Source organism: Plodia interpunctella, chromosome 9, assembly GCF_027563975.2.
Source record: "Plodia interpunctella isolate USDA-ARS_2022_Savannah chromosome 9, ilPloInte3.2, whole genome shotgun sequence".
NCBI lineage: Eukaryota > Metazoa > Arthropoda > Insecta > Lepidoptera > Pyralidae > Plodia > Plodia interpunctella.
In genome coordinates, this window is record NC_071302.1 from 733,234 (window position 1) to 753,700 (window position 20,467).

At 33.9% G+C, this 20,467-nt stretch overlaps 1 protein-coding gene across 1 annotated transcript; it reads left to right on the forward strand.

Annotated features, from left to right (window-relative positions):
• The first annotated feature begins 1,879 nt into the window (after positions 1-1,879).
• On the forward strand, positions 1,880-19,026 carry LOC128672558 (uncharacterized). The gene is made up of 3 exons (XM_053749792.2): positions 1,880-2,041; positions 9,485-9,985; positions 17,162-19,026. Exons 1-3 carry the CDS (start codon positions 2,015-2,017, stop codon positions 17,315-17,317), a joined length of 684 nt encoding a protein of 227 aa, XP_053605767.1. The 5' UTR covers positions 1,880-2,014; the 3' UTR covers positions 17,318-19,026.
• The last annotated feature ends 1,441 nt before the right edge of the window (positions 19,027-20,467 follow it).

The following is a 20,467-nucleotide window of genomic DNA, read 5'->3' on the forward strand; positions in this document are numbered from 1 at the left end:
CGACAAATTATGAATCTCCTCATTTTTAAGTCGGTTGAAATTGCTGCCCTGGGTTTTAAACAAATTTGTAACATAAGTATTTTTTACAGATATTAAGTATTTTAGTTCTATGCTCCTGAACATTAAAACCAAAATAATATCTGGAAATATTATAAACTGAATATTGTCCGGGGCTTCGCTTCTGTTGGAATTTTGAGATAAAATATAGCCTATAGCATTTTTGTATAATGTACCATTTTAATGGTGAAACAATTTTTGAAATCGGTTTGGTAGTTTTAGAGATTACCCGCCTCAAACATAGAAACTCACAAACGTATTGATAGTTAGTATAGATAATAATAAAAATAGCTCCTCATTTTTATTCTGTGTATTTCTTCTAAACTCAAGCTAAGTTACATGCAACTCGAGGAGGGAAAAACATATCGTTAACGTGTTGTTTATGGTTAAGAAACTATTAATCATTATTTTGAAGGCTTTATGGTTCATAAATTGGAATTAAACTCATTGTTCACAGTTACCAGTTAAACTGATCACTATATGTACGTAACTAGTATGAATGTAACTATAGTTTTACATTGAGTGGGTATACTATAACCAAAGGTTGTAACAATGCGCTGGCGACAGATAAACGCTAGAGTGTACATTTTTTTAACGTAACTATTTCGTTCAGCAGTCCATAAATGAAATTTTAGGTCGTATTACTGTTTAGGTTTTAGAGATCTGTTGATCGAAATACAATAAAATTATCTTTAAAAAAACTCAGGCTATAGTCATCTATATGGCTTCACAGCCATAGGTATACATCGAATACGTAGGGTCAGAGAGACTGCGGTAAGTTACTTTGTTTTATACTAAGTAGAGTAAATTGATACTATACTCATAAAAGAAAATTCTATTTGTCAAATTTAATAATTTAACTTTGGATATTAAATTATTATTGGTAAATAGTCTGCTTAACTTTTTCTACATTACAATAAGCTTTAGTATTTATTAAATCAATTTAATATGATTAAGTGCTTTGTAGGCACAATACCTCAAAACAGACGTACAACATAAAATTAGATGTGTTGAAACAATACTAGGTCATTTTAAACAATACTTAGACGTCTGAACTGAACAATAAATCAAATGTCTATCATTATCCATTCAGTTGGTCATTATCAAAATTGCCCATAAAATAAAGCGGCCACGACATCTTGTGTTTCTGTCACAATATATTTATCGGTGTTAGTGTCGTAAATGGATAGAAATTGTGTCGATTAATATAATAGAAAATAAAATAAACTTGGTAAATAATACTTTAAAAATTCTTCATGTATTTTCAATCCCACTATAACATCCCATCCCACTATAATATAGGAAGGCGAAAATTTGTATGTCTGTAATTTCTTCACACTCGAACGACTGGGCCAATTTTTATAAAATTTAATATTAAGGTAGCTGATACCTTGCATTACCCGTAGAAGTTGGTCAAAAAGTCTGATGGTCAATGGCGCTTAATAAAGTAGAATGATAAACGATAAACCGCAAATGATAATTTTTTTAAAAAAATCGTGAACTATAGTTTGCCAGTTCTTCATGTTCTTCACGATTCTTCGCAATAATTTATGAAAATATCGTCAGATCGATTAGATTTCCTATTTTATCGCTGACTTGCTTTTCGCATTAGGAATACTGGGACAAAAATGCTACTGTATAGTCAGGACCTTAAATTATATAGGTACTCATTTGCAACATACATTAGAGGCTTTGTCATGAAACACAACTACTTATAATAAGTATTATTTACCACGTCAATACCCCACGAACATGCACCATAATGGCCAGTTCCGTTTTTCGTCTGCAATTAAAATAACTGCGCGAGAGTGTTACCAATTGTTCTTACACACTGGCCACTCGACTGCAAGCCACCGCGCGCGGCTCTCGCGTCTCGCATTTTGAAATCGATTGATCGATTTCACAGACGATGAGGACATCCCTAGTGCTGTGATTTTGTGTTCGAATTTTGAATTTTATGTTCGGAAATATGTTTTGGTTTTTGGTGAGTAAAGTTTTTATTTTTTATTTTAATTCAAAGTTTATTTTAGTGTCGTTTTGAATGTTTGTGTAATAAACACGTGGTTACTAGTTTGGGTGAAACTTTTGTTTATATGACTGCGACCATAAATAGTGCAACGCCAATGAAACGTTAGCTACAATTGATAAAAAAAACTGGTTCGTGAAAACAGATCCATAAAATTAACTACTTAATATTTTAACTATTTTCACTTTACTATCAATAAAACAAATACATAAAATTAAGCTGTTTCTGTAAGTTTAACTTATTTTTATTAACATAATATCCTACAATGCTTTCAAATCACCATTTGGCACATGTAGGATTCGAACTTAGGACCTTACGTTTCATAGGCAATCTTAGCCACCGGACCGCCATTGCATCTGTTGTTTGTTTCAATATAATTTTCGAAACTATTTTATAATTAAGTTTTTCACCATATCAGTTATAGGTATAGTAAGTAACATTAAAGTTCATGTCGAGTATTAAATCACCAGCAAGCTATTACAAGAACTCGATATTTAGATAAATACATGTTATTATCAAACACCAATCAAGTTGCAGCACTTGCAGCTAACCGAATGAACAATTACCCCAATGGCGTAGTGATCACCACAGTTCAAATCAAATCAAATCATTTGTTTGTCAGAATACAGAATTACAATCAGGTGATCATGATATAGATAGAACATGCATTCTGCCTTATAGGCGTACAAATATTTAACTGTCAATTAATAAAATCAATTTAAAATTAAAGTGTCAATAATAATAATAATGTCTCAAATCAAATAAAATCAAATTAAAATGTAAATAATACCCATTGCGATTTGATTATACCAACAACTTTATCGAGACCTAACGAGTCGAGAACTTTATTGTTGCCGCCATTGCAGATAGTTGTTCGCTATTTGGTGATCTAATATTCGATGCTTAGATTTCGAAATCTCTCTCGCATATGACTGCATTCCCAATCTGTACCACTGTGGTGCTGTCCGGTCAACGGCTCACCGGACACGCACTTATTGTACCAGGAAGGACTCTGTCTCATCATCAATATATATATATATATATGTACAGAACGTGCAGCCGAAACTACTGGGAGTAGAACGCTGAAATTTGGCATGTGCGTTCCCTGGGGAGTGTAGGTGAGCACTAAGAGAGGATTTTTGGAAATTCTACCCCGAATTTATATGAAAGTTCTAGATCATCTTTATTTGTCCCTGATGTGGTAAATATATGCACCTATTTTCGCTAATGTTTGTCTGCGGTTCTAAATGTGTTTTGCTCTTTTCTGTGTTGCGTCCATAGGACCCAAGGTTTTGCCTACCCCGTAAGGTACCTATACCTATACAGGTGTAATATCTAATATTTTGTATTTAATAAATATATTTAGTATTTCATGTTTATCAATCATTCAAAAAGACATCAAAGCGCTTTGATATTTTGTGCATAAAAGAATTTAAAAAAAAAAAACTTTAAAATATTATATTATTGTATAATAAGATTTTAAGGAATTACAAAGCACACCTTAGCACTTTACCAATTATAAAGCGTTATGTATATTTGTGCGCGTTTATTTTACAACATTTTATTTATTTTCCCATATCTCAAAGTGTGTATCAAATTTTCAAAGTTAAACGTAGATATTAATTTTTCAACGTCTCTAAATTTTCATGAATGAATTGTTATGATAAACACGATCTTTTGGTGCACTCAAAAGCTCCTCAACAGTCGTGATTTTTTGTCGACAATAAATATTTGTGGCTAAAATATTATTTTTAATTTAAAAAAAAAATCATTATTTGATTGATTTTATACTAAAAATTAACTAAAAACTATTTTGATTAATTGTTTTAGCTGGGGTCACTTACTTGTGGTTAGGTCATTCATATAATTTGTAATACCACGAAGTATTTAATACGATCAATTTATGTATAAATTATGAATACTCTTCGCTAAATTTGAGTAAGTAGATGAAAGAGTACAGGAAAGGAAATAACAGGTATCAATAATACGTAATTATTAGTATATAGTAACTAACTATCACTGCGACCTTGGCATATTTTACATGGGTATACTATAGTAAAATGTGTGGTTTGTAGACTATGGGCTACTAGCTATTGCCCGCGGCTTTGCCCGCGTAAATTTACTACGGGAACAGTTAGATACCCTATGTCTTTCTACGTACTTTCAAGATTTACTTTCAAGACAAAATTTCAAGAATATTGGTCGAGTAGTTAAAGTACGAAGAAGTAACAAACAAATTTAACTAGGTGAACCTTCAAAAAACGAGTAGGTATATGACTTCTTGTAAGGCCGGTGACGCTCCTGTGATGACCCACGTATTGTTGTTCAGTAACAGCCCAGGGGCTGTGGTGAACTCTTACCATCAGGTGACATTTCATGGCTCGTTTCTATAAAGAACTAAATATATTATGGTTATTTCTGCACAATTGGATGGTTCGATGTCGTAAAGAAATAAATTAAATTTATTAGATTTAGCCCACAGATGGCAAATTTTAACGTATTTAAAAAAATAAAAGTTCCATTCAATAAAAGTTGGCTCCGACGCTCAAGGACTCAGGAAGAAACCCAGAAAACGCTTAGATGAGAGATGGAATTATAAGGTGTCGTAAGGATACACAAGATCAATTGTTTTAGATCAGTGAAATAATTTTAGTAGATATTTACAGTGTCAGTCAAAATTATTTTCTAATGATCTAAGAAAAATTTTATATTGATCAATATGCTTATGCCCTTGAAAATCACCTTTACCAAACGAACCTACGTGAGTAGCCGGAGGGCTCGATCCAATGTGGTCCTAACTTTTGATATTGGCCTTGACTTTAGCTGTACCTATATCGGAACTCACGCATGCATCAAGTATATCAAGTTAGATGTATTGTCGTGGTGAATAATTAATATGAATTTGTACTTTGAAATCAATACTTATTATAGAAATCTTACAATGGCCATCATTCTACAAGAAGTGACTACATCCTAACTAATATTAGAAATGAGAAAGTAAGTTTGTTTGTTACCTCTTCACGCTCTATCTACTCAACCAATCTTCTTGAAATTTTGCATATATTTTGTTTGTAGTATGGAGAAGGACATGGGTACATTTCACGGAAAAATATCTGTTGCAGTGGAAAATACACGCGGTCGAAGCCGCGGACTAAAGCTATATAACACTATATAATGTGCAACATACGACGTTATTAAAAAGAGCCAAATCAAATTCACAGGACTACTTTTTTTTCAAAATTTCTTACTTACCTATTGTTTAATTAACTAACCTGTTATTTTTTTAAAATGTAAAGAAAGCTTTATTTTCTCAACTAGGTAAAATTTAGTTCCGTATAAACTACTTAGTACATGAAATCTTTCAAGTACTTATACAGATAACTCGGCTGATCTTAAGTTTCATGTTTTTTTCTAATACATAAATTTATATTTAAAAAATGGTAAGGCCTTCTGGCATAATAGGGACCAAAACTATTTGAATGAGTTTCTTTCGGCATTTCTTCTCGGCAATGGTCGTTCCGAAATGCTAGTAGTTTGTAGCTTTGGTAAACATCATTTAATTTAGAATATGACGTGAAAAAGTGCCTGTGAAGGTCAAATGATTTGATTTTGATTTAAAGAACTGTTTAATAGAACCTACTGTCACTTGTTTTGTAGTAATTTCGCCGGAGGGCCCAAAACTCGTGTGGTCCGCTGTACAAATCTTGCGTAAGTGACGTGAGGAAACCCTCTAAGGTCGCGATAACTCGAGCAATCGCGGCCAAGGTGCGCCCGCGCTTCCGAATTCGTGAAAGTGGCTTCTAGAAAGCCTTCTCATTGATCCGTTTAATTTTGTTTATATTTAAAAGTATACTAGTTGCGTTTTGTTTCGGGATAAAAAGCAGCATAGTGTGCTGGATAACCTAAAGCTTAAGTATGTTTTGTCTCTGTCAATAGCAAATATCATAAAGTGCGATAAAGACAAAACATATTTTAGCGGGGTATGTTCTTGACGTGTATTCATATAAGAGAGTACAATATCATTTTAAGAGTTAAAGCTCAACTACTGTTCGTTCTAAACTATGGAATAATCGTCCCTCTTCCCCTATAGGTTCGGCATTGAGATCTTCAAAAAAAGAGACTATCGCTTTCTCTTTCTCTTTATAATACTCATATTGGTGGAATTTATACATGGATAAATAAATACTTTCACTACAATTTTTATCCTCTCATTTCTGAAGTACCTAGTAATAGTATTTGTTTTTCTTTTCTGTTGATCTATGTGGATGGTCTTTAGACTCTCAAATGCGCAGGCGCATTCGATCATTAGCCAATGATATTTGTAAAGGTGTAGAAATATTATTTCCGATTAATTATGCTAATTATGAATTGATCACGCAATTCCATTGTTGATAGCACCGGATGATAATATTAATATTCAACAAACAAAGTACCTAATTGTAATGTTGAACGATTAAAATAGAAACAAATATGCATTTTGCATATTTGCTTCTATGTCTACTTGCATTATGAATAAACACAAGGTAAGATAAAAAATGTAAATAGTAAATAAATAAATATATAAGGACAAATCACACAAATTGAGCTAACCCCAAAGTTACTTCGAAGTAACTCATTCGTTACACAAGTCTCGAGACTTGTGTTACGGGATACTAACTCAACGATACTAAATTTTATAACAAATAAATATATAGATAAACATCCAAGACTCAGGTCCCATCAGAAAAAGATCATTTTCCATCATGACCCGACCGGGGATCGAATGCGGAACCTCTCGGTTCAGAGGCAAGCGCTTTACCATTGCGCCACCGAGGTCGTCAAATATATGAAAATTAACAAGAATTCAGCTGATTACGAACTCAATAAAATATGTATAATGCTGACTGATGATGATATTATAGGCAGGTGGTTAAGTAGCTACAACTGCGACCCATCTAAAAACCACAGATACGCTGTCAATAAATAAGTCGAAATGAGTATCGTTTGTAGTAAAGCGGAACAAACACGATTTTCATACAAACTTTCACCCACCATTAAAGATGGTGGATAATTTTAAAAAAATTAAGTTACACAATTTACTTGTAACAATTAAATGACAAAAGCGTGGATAATAATAATAATAAATAATAAATAAATATATTAGGACAAATCACACAGATTGAGCTAGCCCCAAAGTAAGTTCGAGACTTGTGTTATGGGATACTAACTTAACGATACTATATTTTATAACAAATACATATATAGATAAACATTCAAGACCCGGGCCAATCAGAAAAAGATCGTTTTCCAATACTTACGTACATTTCCTCAATAAATGCGTATATAACATTTTTATTTATTAACAAGTTGAATCAGAAAAAGTAGGTTTTTTTATTTAAAAAGAAAATGGTTTCCTTGTACATTACTTTTACTTCTCATTTCAATAATTTTAACTAATATTTTCACAACTAAATAAAGCCGTTCTAAAGCTTTTGACCCCCTTTTTCAAATACCTAGTTAATCAGTATACCTAATATCATGTTTCTTTAAAACAATAACCCATTTCATCCCACAGCAACACTTCAATTAAGATGAGCCGCGATAGCAAACAATGTGCTATTTATTCAAGTTCACACAATGCGGTCAGATTTGAGATAACTTTATTTGGAGCGTTACGTACGAATTGTTTGGAAATTCACTAAATCTGTTACTAATTAATTATGCTGGATAGTAAATATATATCTGCGTATATTTGCTTGCATGTCTCTAGTACTGATTAAGTGAGAAAAATGTGAAAGATTTTATTTTGTATTTGGTTATATGCATTTACCAATAAGGCATGTGCCTCATTCCAGAGTAAGTTTATTGTGTCATTCCAGCATTTACGATTTTCGAGTAATTTCTCCAGACAATATAGTTATTTTAGATTATAGCTAAATTTAGATTAATATTTCTAACATAAATCAATCTATTATAAAAAATCTTAGATTATATACCTAAGGCTACATATACTTATTTTCTTAAATGGAATAAGGCACATTAGTTGTGATAACATACAATTTCTAAACTTTATTAGCGTATAAATAAATGACTATAATACTTTAATATCTAGTACTTACGAGATATTCATAATCTTAACCTAAGGTCTTATCAAGTTTTATTTATTCACTTTAGTACCTCATAAAATATTTGTTAGAAAATCTCTCTAAAAGCTAATTGGCTGTTCACATATTACGATCACGTGCGATGCGCCGATGGTTCCGACAATTAGGCGCACTACGAACGTAACAAACAACTTGTTTTTACGAAATCTCCTTGCTCGATTTAATATATGTACGCACTTGTTACACCGTTAGGTAACGTGGGTTTATGTTAATATTGTTTCCACTCTGAGTTCTTTGCGTTTGTTGCTGAGTTTACTGAGTCGCAGTGTATTTTGGGTAATTGACTGATAAAGAAATGTAGATAGATAAACTGGTTATTTATATCGAGGACACACAATATACATTTATGATACAGTAAACCATTAAAATTAAGAACAAATACACAGGAAACATTCCACATAACTATACAATCATGTGCCGCAGCGATATAAATGGGCAGTATCTCAGTGCATATTCTGCTCGACAAAGAGAGCAGGGCACTGGTTTTCAGATACCACCAGAGGGTACACGGGGTTTCACGCGTATCGAAGACGGTCGCGCCATAGTAATTATATAATTAATGGCACACACTTAACACATTTAAAATTATAACATATATCTATAATAAATAAAGAATTACATAAATAAATATATACAGACAGAATTACACAGATTGAGCTAGCCCCAAAGTAAGTTCGAAACTTGTGTTATGGGATACTAACTCAACGACACTATATTCTATAACATATACATACATATATAGATAAACATCCAAGACCCAGGTAAATCTGAAAAAGATCATTTTCCATGACCGGGGTTCGAACCCGGGACCTCCAGTGTGGTGTGATACTGATGACCATTAGGCCACGGAGGTCGTCAAACCCTACTAATTTTATAAATAAAAAGCAAGATTGTTAACTCTTGTTGAAATTTCTCATAGATGTAGATGAATCAGAAAAAGGACATAAAGACTACCTTTCATTCCATGAAGAGCATGGTATCATCCCACAAAGCAAAACCGAATAAATAAAAGTAACAAATTGGAGGTAACGAACGGTGTACTAGTAACTGTGAAGTAACTAAATTTTTTTCTGTTTATTTTATTTGTTTATCATGAAATTATAATAACATTTATCAAACAGTAACGAACTGAGGTTCTTTTTAAATAAATTTAAATTCAAATCTTTATATTGTTTTGGAATGTTGTTATACATTTTAGGTGCCATACACACAAATAATCGCAAAAGTATATATTAATATACCTGCTATTTTTTTCCAGGTAGTCATTTCGTGCACGCTCGCGTCAGCAGAGTATAATTACTTCGCAATACCCCAATCGGCAGCGTCGGAAGCCCAAATCAAATTCGCCATAGAAAACAAATATGATGACACCGGACCAGGTGCGAAAGAGAGGGAGACAGCATATAACACATACAAGAACTTAGATGAAGCCCTGCTCAGCTATCTGGACGATCCGGACACAAAATTGCCAGAGTTTGAAAAAGCAGTGGCTGTAAGCAAGTTATTGAACACTAACAAATATACCAAAGCTCAGTATCCATTTTTACCAAAACACAGCTTAGGTTTTGCCCACAAACCATCGTTTGAAGAGCTAGTGGCTAAGAAAGGGTACTGGAATTTCAAAGAAGGGATTTTTAATAATAGGATAAATGAAGGAAGAATCCCGTTGTTGAAAGGGCCCGTGAATCTTGGATTCATCACAAGTAATCCGAAGCCTGTGTCTCCAACTGCTCTGTACTCTCTCGTGTACGATGCCAATGTAAGTATTATGTTCGTATATTAACCTTTTAAATTATTGACTTATTTTTCTACATAGATAACATCGTTGTACAAATATGTCACTTTAACACCACAGGACATTCTATCGTGTTCGGCCTCGCGTGTTCCCGCTTATATTACGGCTCCTCAGTCGCCTCTTATGACATCATTACCTTAACAATTACCCAAAATAGCTTAGTTTTTAGTGGACGTTGGTGTAGACGATTGTGGCGTGTGATTTCCGCCCTATGATAAGACTCTATGTCTTCCCGTGGATGGCGTACGAGGCGATTACAGATATAATGTATTGATAGATTGATACTTTGTTTTACTTTGTAATGATTATACTACGTGCAAGTCTTTATAGACTTTACAAAAAGTATCCACGAGACTCTGACATAACTGCGACAGTGAACGAGGCGGCAAGGTCGTTGACGTCACGTGCTCTGATTAATTGTAACATTTGACAGGTCATCAACGAAATGGCACATGTTAATTGGTGGAGGCTTTTGCAATAATAATTTCTATTAATTTAAAAATTGTAAACGTATTTATATTTATGGGTCTATAGGAACCTGAAACAAATGAATATTATTATTATTTGGGAACTCAAGAACTTACAATTGGTCAAAATCTTCCTCTACTTGCCCCTTGCTTTATCCCAATTTATTAGGGGTCAGTTTTCCGGGCCACGCCGCCGCCGACTCACGCCGTGCCTTATGAGTTGTATCTTCGTCTGAATTGGCCGCTTTCATGCGCGAGCTGGACTCTCAATCGAAGGGCTTCAGTATTTATTTAACTACAAAGTTTGCCCTGACTAAACCCACAAAGATAAAGTACAATCGTTTAGTAAAGTGATTTGATTGGATCTGCAAAAAGATACAAACAACAAATTCATTGATTCATGAGTAATCAACTCGATTAAAATCATAATTGCTATTATATTGTCATTGTTTCGTTAGTTTGTATTTGATTAAGTTATTTTTTCTATGATCTTTTTTCGCGATGAAAGATATCCTAGGTATGTCATTTTCCGTACTAATAGTTATAGGTATTTTTTATATTTGTAACATTTCAAAATAGCAAAATCATCAAGAGGTAACAAACTTAGTTTCACGTTTACAGGATTTATTAATTACCTAATTAGAATAAATTAATAATTGTCCGTTAACTAAAAAAAAGCCTTAGTCCGCCGTTTACACTTTTTTTTTGTAATAAAGTTAAATAAATAAATTCACTTTACCCCACGAGTATACCAATCAAACGCATTCCATCGAACGCTGTGACCACGTCCACTGGCGCGTAACAGCTGCCGGCGCGCATTGGTCTGTGTCGGGTTGCCAATTTTATTTCGGTTGGTACAGTCAACAGCACATCAATCTACCTGAGTTCATTTCAAATTCGCCCCTTTTACCATGCCATAAAGATTCATGGTGGTTGACTTGAGATGCGGTCGACTGTGCCACTTCCCGGATCTAGGCTAGTTTGTCTGTCGTGTTGCAAATTAAGTATGATTAGGTAGTTCAGACAACGGGAGAAGCCGTGAACAAAATCTACTGTTTGCAATGACTTTACTTTGTTATTTCTTGCGATAACTTATTGCATAAAGACACTATATGGGACAGGAATGCAACTGCGGAAATATACTATAAAAGAAACTATTCCACTACTTCGTTTGAATGAACAATATTTTTTCCCAACCAAACGAGCACTCTAAAACTTTTTCTGTTCTCATACTTTTAGTGACCATTTCTTTCATAATTTTAGATGAAGCAGGTAAATAATAGGACTTCTAAAATGGCCAAAAGCATGATAAACAACATTTGCATAACCGCAGACAAATTGCGGCGTTTCAAACATAACAGGTTCGCGGCGCTCGTCCGCATACAAATGATATTCGTTGTGGCAATCTTTGGCGATTTCTCTAATAGTAGTTGTCGCTTTTGAAAGAAACCTTTAAAAATATTTTACGCTATTATAGGTAAAGTAAAAAAACTTGTTAAGAAGACAACAATTTATTTTGCAAGTAATTATTGGTTAAAAAAGTAATATTCGTGTTGTTAGCAGTAAGGAGTTTCTTGTGTATTACTTTGTTATTAAATACTAAGTAGTGTTTAACATCGGTTAAACACTACTTAGTATTTAATAACAAAGTAAATCACCATCGGGTGATCCGCTAGTGTGATTGGTAGGGCTGCTCTTGCTTCATGAGTTTATATATCAATCTGACTCATATAAAGCCATTTTAATAAACCGTCACTTGCATTCGATGAAGAAAAACATCTTGAGAAAATTTACTGGTGTTAATCACTAGGTGTATGTGTATTGCGTCTACTAAATCGTCTAAATTAAAAAAAAGTCATGTGAGACGCCTTTTGGCCAATAAAATCGCAATCGGATGAATTATAAGAGCTAGGAATAGAGTCATTCGAATATAAAGAAATTAGTAATCTATATTATGAGTGGACAGACAGACATTATTTAAGGAGGCTATCAAGCATTGTTCAATATAAAACAGTGTTTTTACTCAGCGTTACCGATTGGGAGAAAGTGTAAGAATTGTTGCACACTGCGAACTCGAGTGAAAGCCGACAGACCACTGGACACTCGATGGAATCGTCCCAAATCGATACACTTTTACGATCGATTATTTATACAAGTGGCTAGTATTAGAATTCCTATAGAGAAACTGCCAAGCTAGAATTAAAAATGAAATATCAATTTATTTCGACTTAAAACTAAATTTAGCGTTCGCGCGTTTATATTACAGAATAACTCTTTGAAATTACTTATTATGAATGAAAAAGATAAATAAATAAATATATTAGGACTAATCACACAGATTGAGCTAGCCCCAAAGTAAGTTCGACACTTGTGTTATGGGATACTAACTCAACGATACTATATTTTATAACAAATACTTATATAGATAAACATCCAAGACCCGGGCCAATCAGAAAAAGATCATTTTCCATCATGACCCGACCGGGGATCGAACCCGGGACCTCTCGGTTCAGTGGCAAGAACTTGACCACTGCGCCACCGAGGTCGTCGTCAGATCTTTATGTTCACTCTCATATACTGTCAACTACCAGTAATTTCGAATTTTCTTTGTCATAGATGGATCAAAGAGTAAAAAGTATCCTAGGATTGAGAAGATGGGTCAAAGTTTAATGGATGGGAAAACAACTAGTTCAATCTACAAACAAATACAAACATCAACCGCTGACATTTAAACAATATAGGTACCATTTTGGAACTGTTAAATTTAGCTCTGCGTTACTAATCCAGTTTAATTTTTTCCGCTACCTACAGAAAAAAGTTTCCATAAAACTAGATTGGCTTGCCATAGCCTGGTAACCTTGTCTTCGACAATGCTAATTAATTGGCCAAGATTGCTTTGAAGAAATGTGAAATGCGGAATTGCCTTATAGGTAGATAGGTACTAGAATAAGTACTTACATCGTTGTTGATATATTTTTTATCAGAAAAATTAATGAGAAATCAGCAGGCGGTATTTTAGTTGACCGCACTGACGTGAAATGCCTAGTCACGATTTGCAACTATTATTGTCACCGCACAATCTAAAGACTTACCCTTGGTATACCCAAATAGCGATAGAGTGACGTTCTCCATTTGGAGCATATAGAGCGCGCGTACTTACGAATAACTCCCACGTCTTTAACACGGGGATTACTTGTAACTTACATGTATTATTATTATTATCATTTTGTAATGAAAAAATTCCCTGTCAAAAACTTACTGTCATGCACTGTCGCTAGCTTCCTCTACTCGGTCGTTAATCACCATGATTATGTAGATATAGATTCAACTATTTTGCTGAGCCCTATATGATCAAGAATAATTTTTGTGCTCCAATCATTTAGCTCGCCCTGACTATAATAAAAACATACGTCGAAAATGTTTTTTTTTTTTGTTAAAAGTAATTTATTTCTAGGTGTCATAGCGCACACGGTCAATTTATGAGTGACTTTAAAATTAATGAAAATTTACTTTGCTCCGTTTGTAAATATGTTAAGTATACACCTATATAAATTGTATTGAAATTGTTGTGTATAAAAATATATAAATAAATTGGTGGTCCATTAAATATTATTTGTCGTTAGTAAATATAAATACGCGCGCTCTGTATTATGGTGACTCTGAAACTTGCTAAATTATGCCACTAAAGTTTTGACGTGTCTACTCAACAATGCAATCGAGTTCAATCGACGTAAGTATCGGTTTGTATCAATCGCGGTATCGATAACATCGATATATTGTCTATCGATTGTTTAATGCTTGACATGACTCTTGAACCAGATTTACCTTGCAGTTTATGTATTTACTACCAAATTTGGCAAGCATTGTTTTTTGTTGTATGTACATTCATGTTTTTTTAACACAGGTATATATAAGTCTGTGTTTAACACATACTTTAAGTAAAAAAAAAAACATTAAGTACATAAATACAATGTATATATTTTAATTACTCAACTGGTTTAAGTTAAAGTTATTATATTATATTAGTGGTCAAGTGAGAGTAGGCTAGTCATATACTCAGAAAAATATATTTGGACATGTATATAACATACTTGGAATCCTAAAAACAGGCCTTTTCAATTTAATAATGTCAAATTATACACATATTTTGCGAAACTATGTTTAAGTAGCTCCCAAAAAATATTGTTTCGCTTGGTCCTGTAGTTTCGGAGCAAACCAGCTGTGAAGCCCGGCCAGACAAACAGACATACCCTAAAAATGAAAGAACATCATGGTACTATAATAAAAAATATGTTATGGCTCGTTCTTAATTAAAATTCGTAGAATATTAATAATGTTTGCGCTCGAACCAAGGAGGTATGGCCAAAATTGCGTTTGCGCAACTGGCCCGGGTCCTAAGTGGGCGTCTGAACGCTGCACGACGCTACGCGACGCTGTGCCTGTATGAGTCTTTATCACGTCAACATAAACTGGAAATAAATATAGGTATATATACTAAATCTATCGTAATAAGATTATAAAAAAAGAAAGATAAAATTTTTTTTGGAAATTGAATGAATAAACTGCTATACTACTGGTCTTTTGATGAAATTTCCTAATTTCATAGGTAAATACTTTTGCCGTGACCGACGATGAGGGAGGCAGTTTGTTCACGTTTCCCTCGTGGACCAACTAGTAGGCACAGTTGTGCATATCGTATAACGTATCTGGGATGGCACAGATATATTATATATTCCTAATGGCACAACTGAACAAGCCTACAGTCAGAATATCTTTGAAAAAATTTTGATTTGACTCATCTCGCATTTGTCACTCAACTAGGACGCCGCCAGGTAACACATAGCCATTTTGTACTGACCGCCATAGGACCACAGATTATGTGATAAAACGTAATGTGTTACATCAACATCGTAACCTGCATCTTCTTAAACTTAATTACCTGAGCATAAATATAAAACAAGCAATATATATATATATGTATAAGTTAGATTATGTAACATAGATAATGTACTTATCTAACCACAGATCAAGAAAGGGCATTTCCTTAATGGTTTGGTGATTTGAGAAATACTCAAAATTAAAAAAAAATATATTTTGAGAAAAATTTACCAAAGACAAACTCCATTTAAAACAATTGGGTATAAAGTAAAATGTATAAAAGATTTAATAATTTGTGATTCTACGATTTGTGACGTCACTTGTTCCCACCGTCACACAAGCCATAGCGCCATACATAAGTCTTTGATTTTGACACATGGAAAACAGTGTCTCATTTTAACTTGATGACACTCAAGAAGAAGCTAACAGTAGCTTCTTCTTGACCTTATGGCCCCCCTTATGGCACCCCACGTGAGTGACCCTCACGTGGGGTGGGCACAGTATGTAAGTTCCTTCCATTTCGTTCTGTCATTTGCTATATCCATTGATACTCCTTTCCTGTTCATACTATCCGTGATTTTCATCTCTTTTTAAAATATGCCCGTACCAGCCTATAACTATGTAATTTCTCATTAACTGATGCTTTCATACTTCATCTTACATAATCATTCCTTAACAATTTATCTAATCTAGTTACCCCGCACATCCATCTCAGCATTCGCATCTCTGTCGCATGAAGTTTCCTTTCGTCCGTCACTTTCGTCGCCCAACATTCAGATCCATACAATATGGGATACTGTTATGCCATTTATTAAATGTTTTTTTTGGACGACATATGAAACAAACTGAATAAAATGCGTGCCGGAGACAATTAATTTTATAAGTAGACGTACTTAATTATGCTTACGGAACACAAATTCATACTATCACGTCCGCGTTGACAATAGACAAAAAATACGCGTAGTAAAGTGGTTATCCAGCGCTGCGCACAGACACGCTATACTAATATGCTTAGGTGCGTATGTTTTGAATTTATATTCTGTACTAGCTGCAGTTTATATTCGTTGTAATTATTTAAACGTTGAAATTGTTTACAAAAAGTTTTCAACTTTATGCATAGTATCTATAGCCATCTACTTTATAAAGTATCACATTATTAACCAAATTCACGGGTACAGACAGATCACTCAACTCTCACTCAGTGGTCAACAAGATGACCTTAAGGATAGTTTCGGGTAGAGCGCTGATATCAGCGTAGCGTCCTTTCGCTGGCTATGGAGTGGCTTATAATGATAACATATCGTACTCACGCATTCCACCGACCGGCCTTGTGTTGATCTTGCGGTTCGCATCGCCGAAACAATTGCCAAGTGCGTGTGTAATAAAAGCGTAATCTAAATTTAAGGTCAGTCATAAAATTATAATTTGCGAATTTTGAATCTCTCTTGATGACCTCCGCGGCGGTGTAGTGGCCAAAATAAACACACCTTACCAGGGTAAAATGTATGGGACTCAATGTAAACCAACCAACACATTGTAAATACGTATACAATAAAGAAATATGAATTAGAAATTTGTGGTCTGGAGGTCCTAGACTAACGTTATGACTACAAGATTACATTTATTAACACAGAATAGAGTTGGTTGCATATTTTTCAAAATTAAAAAAAAAATATATATATATATATTCAACAATGCATTTGATAGAACTCGATTGTGACTTCCTGTGAGTGAAATAACTATGATTTAATGACCTTTGACATCAAAATCACTGTGTTCCCTCTGTCAATTCCAGGTCAGACCGAGCAAGCCGTTCCCGGCTCCCTCCCAGGGCGACTTCGTGCGAGGATACTATTCCCTGAAGGGCGGCGACGGCAGGACCAAGATCATAGACTACGCTGTCAACCATCACGGCTACACGGCAGCGGAGAGGAGCGACGTCACCAAATAGGGTATAATGGGTATTTTGCCACTGCCATATAAGGAATGTTCTGGACTTAGTTGAAATTGACGACAATTCAAATAAAATTCGAATGGTACCTATACTAACTCACGTGGTATGCAGTGGGATTCCAACTTGGGAATGTTAGGTTTCTCAACCGCCTTACAACAACCGGTAATTGGATTTTAATATAATTTCGTATTTTATTGTTTTGTAATCAATTAACACACAATATCAATCAAATATAAATAAATATAGGTATAAGAACCACTATACCATATAACTGCAATCTGCAATATTTTATATACATACTATATACTAGGTACCTGATGGTTACACCTATCGTAAGTACGGTATGAGGTACTTTTATTTAAGTCTACAGACAGACAGTACAATAATTATAGGGTGATAATACAAGAGTGGTATTACAATACCGTGGCCGTGGGCCGTGGTAGTTTGTAGCTTATGAGAAATAACTGTAAATATAAAAATTGACGAGAAAAAGTGCCTGTGAAGGTCTAATTTCTGAATAAACGATTTGATTTGTTTTGATACATAAATATTGCGTACATTTCGAATTTTATTTGATTTAAGTATATAAATAAAGTACTTAGGTATAAATATAATATAATATGTACTTAGTAGGAAAGATAATTTATAATTTACATTGGGCACAACACAGTAATGTCTCGTCTATCTAAACCTAAAATATCCCTACCTACCTGAATAGGACAGTAAGATTGTTTTATTCTTGAGAAATCTTCATTTAAAATGATTTTCATTTACATGATGACATTGTAATGACGACGACATATCGTGGATGCATGCCATTCGATGTGATTGATCTTCACGATGAGGCAAATCTTTTTTCCTGCTAAAAATGTATATTATTATCCTGGTATTACATATAGTTTAGTATAATTATATGGTTAGCAGAAATAAAATTAAATACCAGTTAGTACAGTCAACCGTATGTCAAGTTACCCAAAATTGAACCCTAATGTACACACATGGCACGTACCTACACAAATCATTTCAATAGCAATAATGACGAATTAGGCTGGGGAGAGCTATAATGAAACGTGAAACTACCGATTCAATTTTAAAGAAGTACTTACCTAATGGGTATTTTGGAAAACACATTCAATTGCCACTCTACGCTAGGTACCTATATAGTGGCGAACATCAACAGTGCGATAGAGAGAGTTTGTGCTTAACCTATTTTTTTTTTGATAAAACGTTTTTCACTAATTAAATCGTAATAAATCTCTTTGAATTTGGTCTCAATCATTTATTTATATAATATTATAGGCTTTTAAGTTTCGCTTTTTTAATTACCTTCAAAGATTTGTTTTTACAATAAAAACGGCAAACTAATTGCAGAAATAATGACCTTAAAACCTAAAACCTAAATGAATTGAGATCGCATCGCATAGGTACCAAGGTTGACCTCATTTTGTGCTAAGTATGTAACTCATTTGTGCTGTTAGTTGTAGTATTTAATTTGTAATAATTTTGGATGAATTCATGTGCTGTTGACTGTACCCTACGAACAATCCACCGTAGTGTTATAACATAGTCATTTTAAGAAATAGTCATTCCCCTGTAACTATTGAATAATTCGTATTTTTTTTTACATTTTGATATAAAATTAAGTGGGTTTTTAAGTAATATTATGAATTTTAATGTATGAATTTAATAAAGATAATTTGATGAGACATGGATTTCTATTCTTTTATTGAAGCACGTTTTGGATCCATGTTTGTGAAGATTTAATTGTAAGTTTACCTATATTTTTTAAACAAATATAAATACCTATCTACATATTATAAAGTATGAATAGGTATATCTTACAGGAGAAATAACGTGAAGTTTTATTCCCGCCTTAAAATAATAAGACAACTATCTGTCCTCCCATCCACCTCTCTCATCCAACAAGACAACAATACTCTTATTATTGTCTTGCCGCCCTTAGGTAAACACTCTGGTTTACCTCAGGGCGGCTGGTCGTACAATCAGAGCCCGACGCGCCTACAGTAAAAAGAGAAGCAATGATGCGGTAAAGAGGTTAGCATAAAATAGTTCCTAAGTCAAAATATTTAAAGTAACATATTAAAAAAAATACAAACAAATTTAAAAAAATCTTTATTATGTGATAAGCATGATAAGCCCTGAGGAAATATGTAATGAATGTGAAATCAATTTGTATCATATTTTCTTAAGATTTTTTTTTAAATTATTTAAAAAATGCTCCATTGTCCCCAGGATTGCGAAGCGAAAACAACAATTTATTATTTAACCGCACGAAAATCCATGCAATTTTTGAATTTGTCGCGAACAGACAGACGAGGCTAGACTTTATTTTATAATATTAATCGTCAAATCTTTCCATCGATGTAGCTACTTAGTTCCGAAGCTTATAAAAAGCACAAAAGCTGTTCATCCAACAAAAACTTTTAGCGTGACACTTACAAACACGACTCGAGCTTATTGTGCTACCGAAACAGGATTAAGGTTAAAGCTTTTGTCGTGGTGAAGTCGTTTAGTTAAACCGCCATTGATACTGCATGACAGACAGGTCGACTTTTTGTTATTATACGACTGCTACAGAATATGGATGTGTACATTTTCTGGATTTATTTGTTTTGATTGACACTTGTAGGTATTTAAATTATTAAAAACTAGCTTGTAACCGCGGCTTCGCCCGTTTAGGTATATTTCTTATGGGATCAGTTATTTTTTTGAGATAAACGTAGGTACCTAACCTATGTTCTTCACCGGTCTTCGGACATGGCTCCTTTATCTTCCACCATGACTGTGTCTAGCCATCCTGATCCAGTTACGGTCGACATGCTTCCTGATAGGTATTCTCCACGCATCTCTCTGCTGAACACTCATCCTCTTTTTTTATAATTGCTCCTTTAAATTCATCGTAATTTATTTTTTTTTTTTTGAGAAAATGGCGTATAGTCTGTCAAAAAAATTAAGAAAAGAAATGAGGGCGCTGTCTCCTACTGGCTGGCAACACTGGGTGTTTAGCAACCAATATTGTCCTTTATATTTGTTATTGCAATTACAAAAAATCCGTTTTCTTCATTTAATATTTGCGCAGGTCAAACTTAAAGTTAAAGTTAACTGGTGCAACCCGCTCTTAGTGCT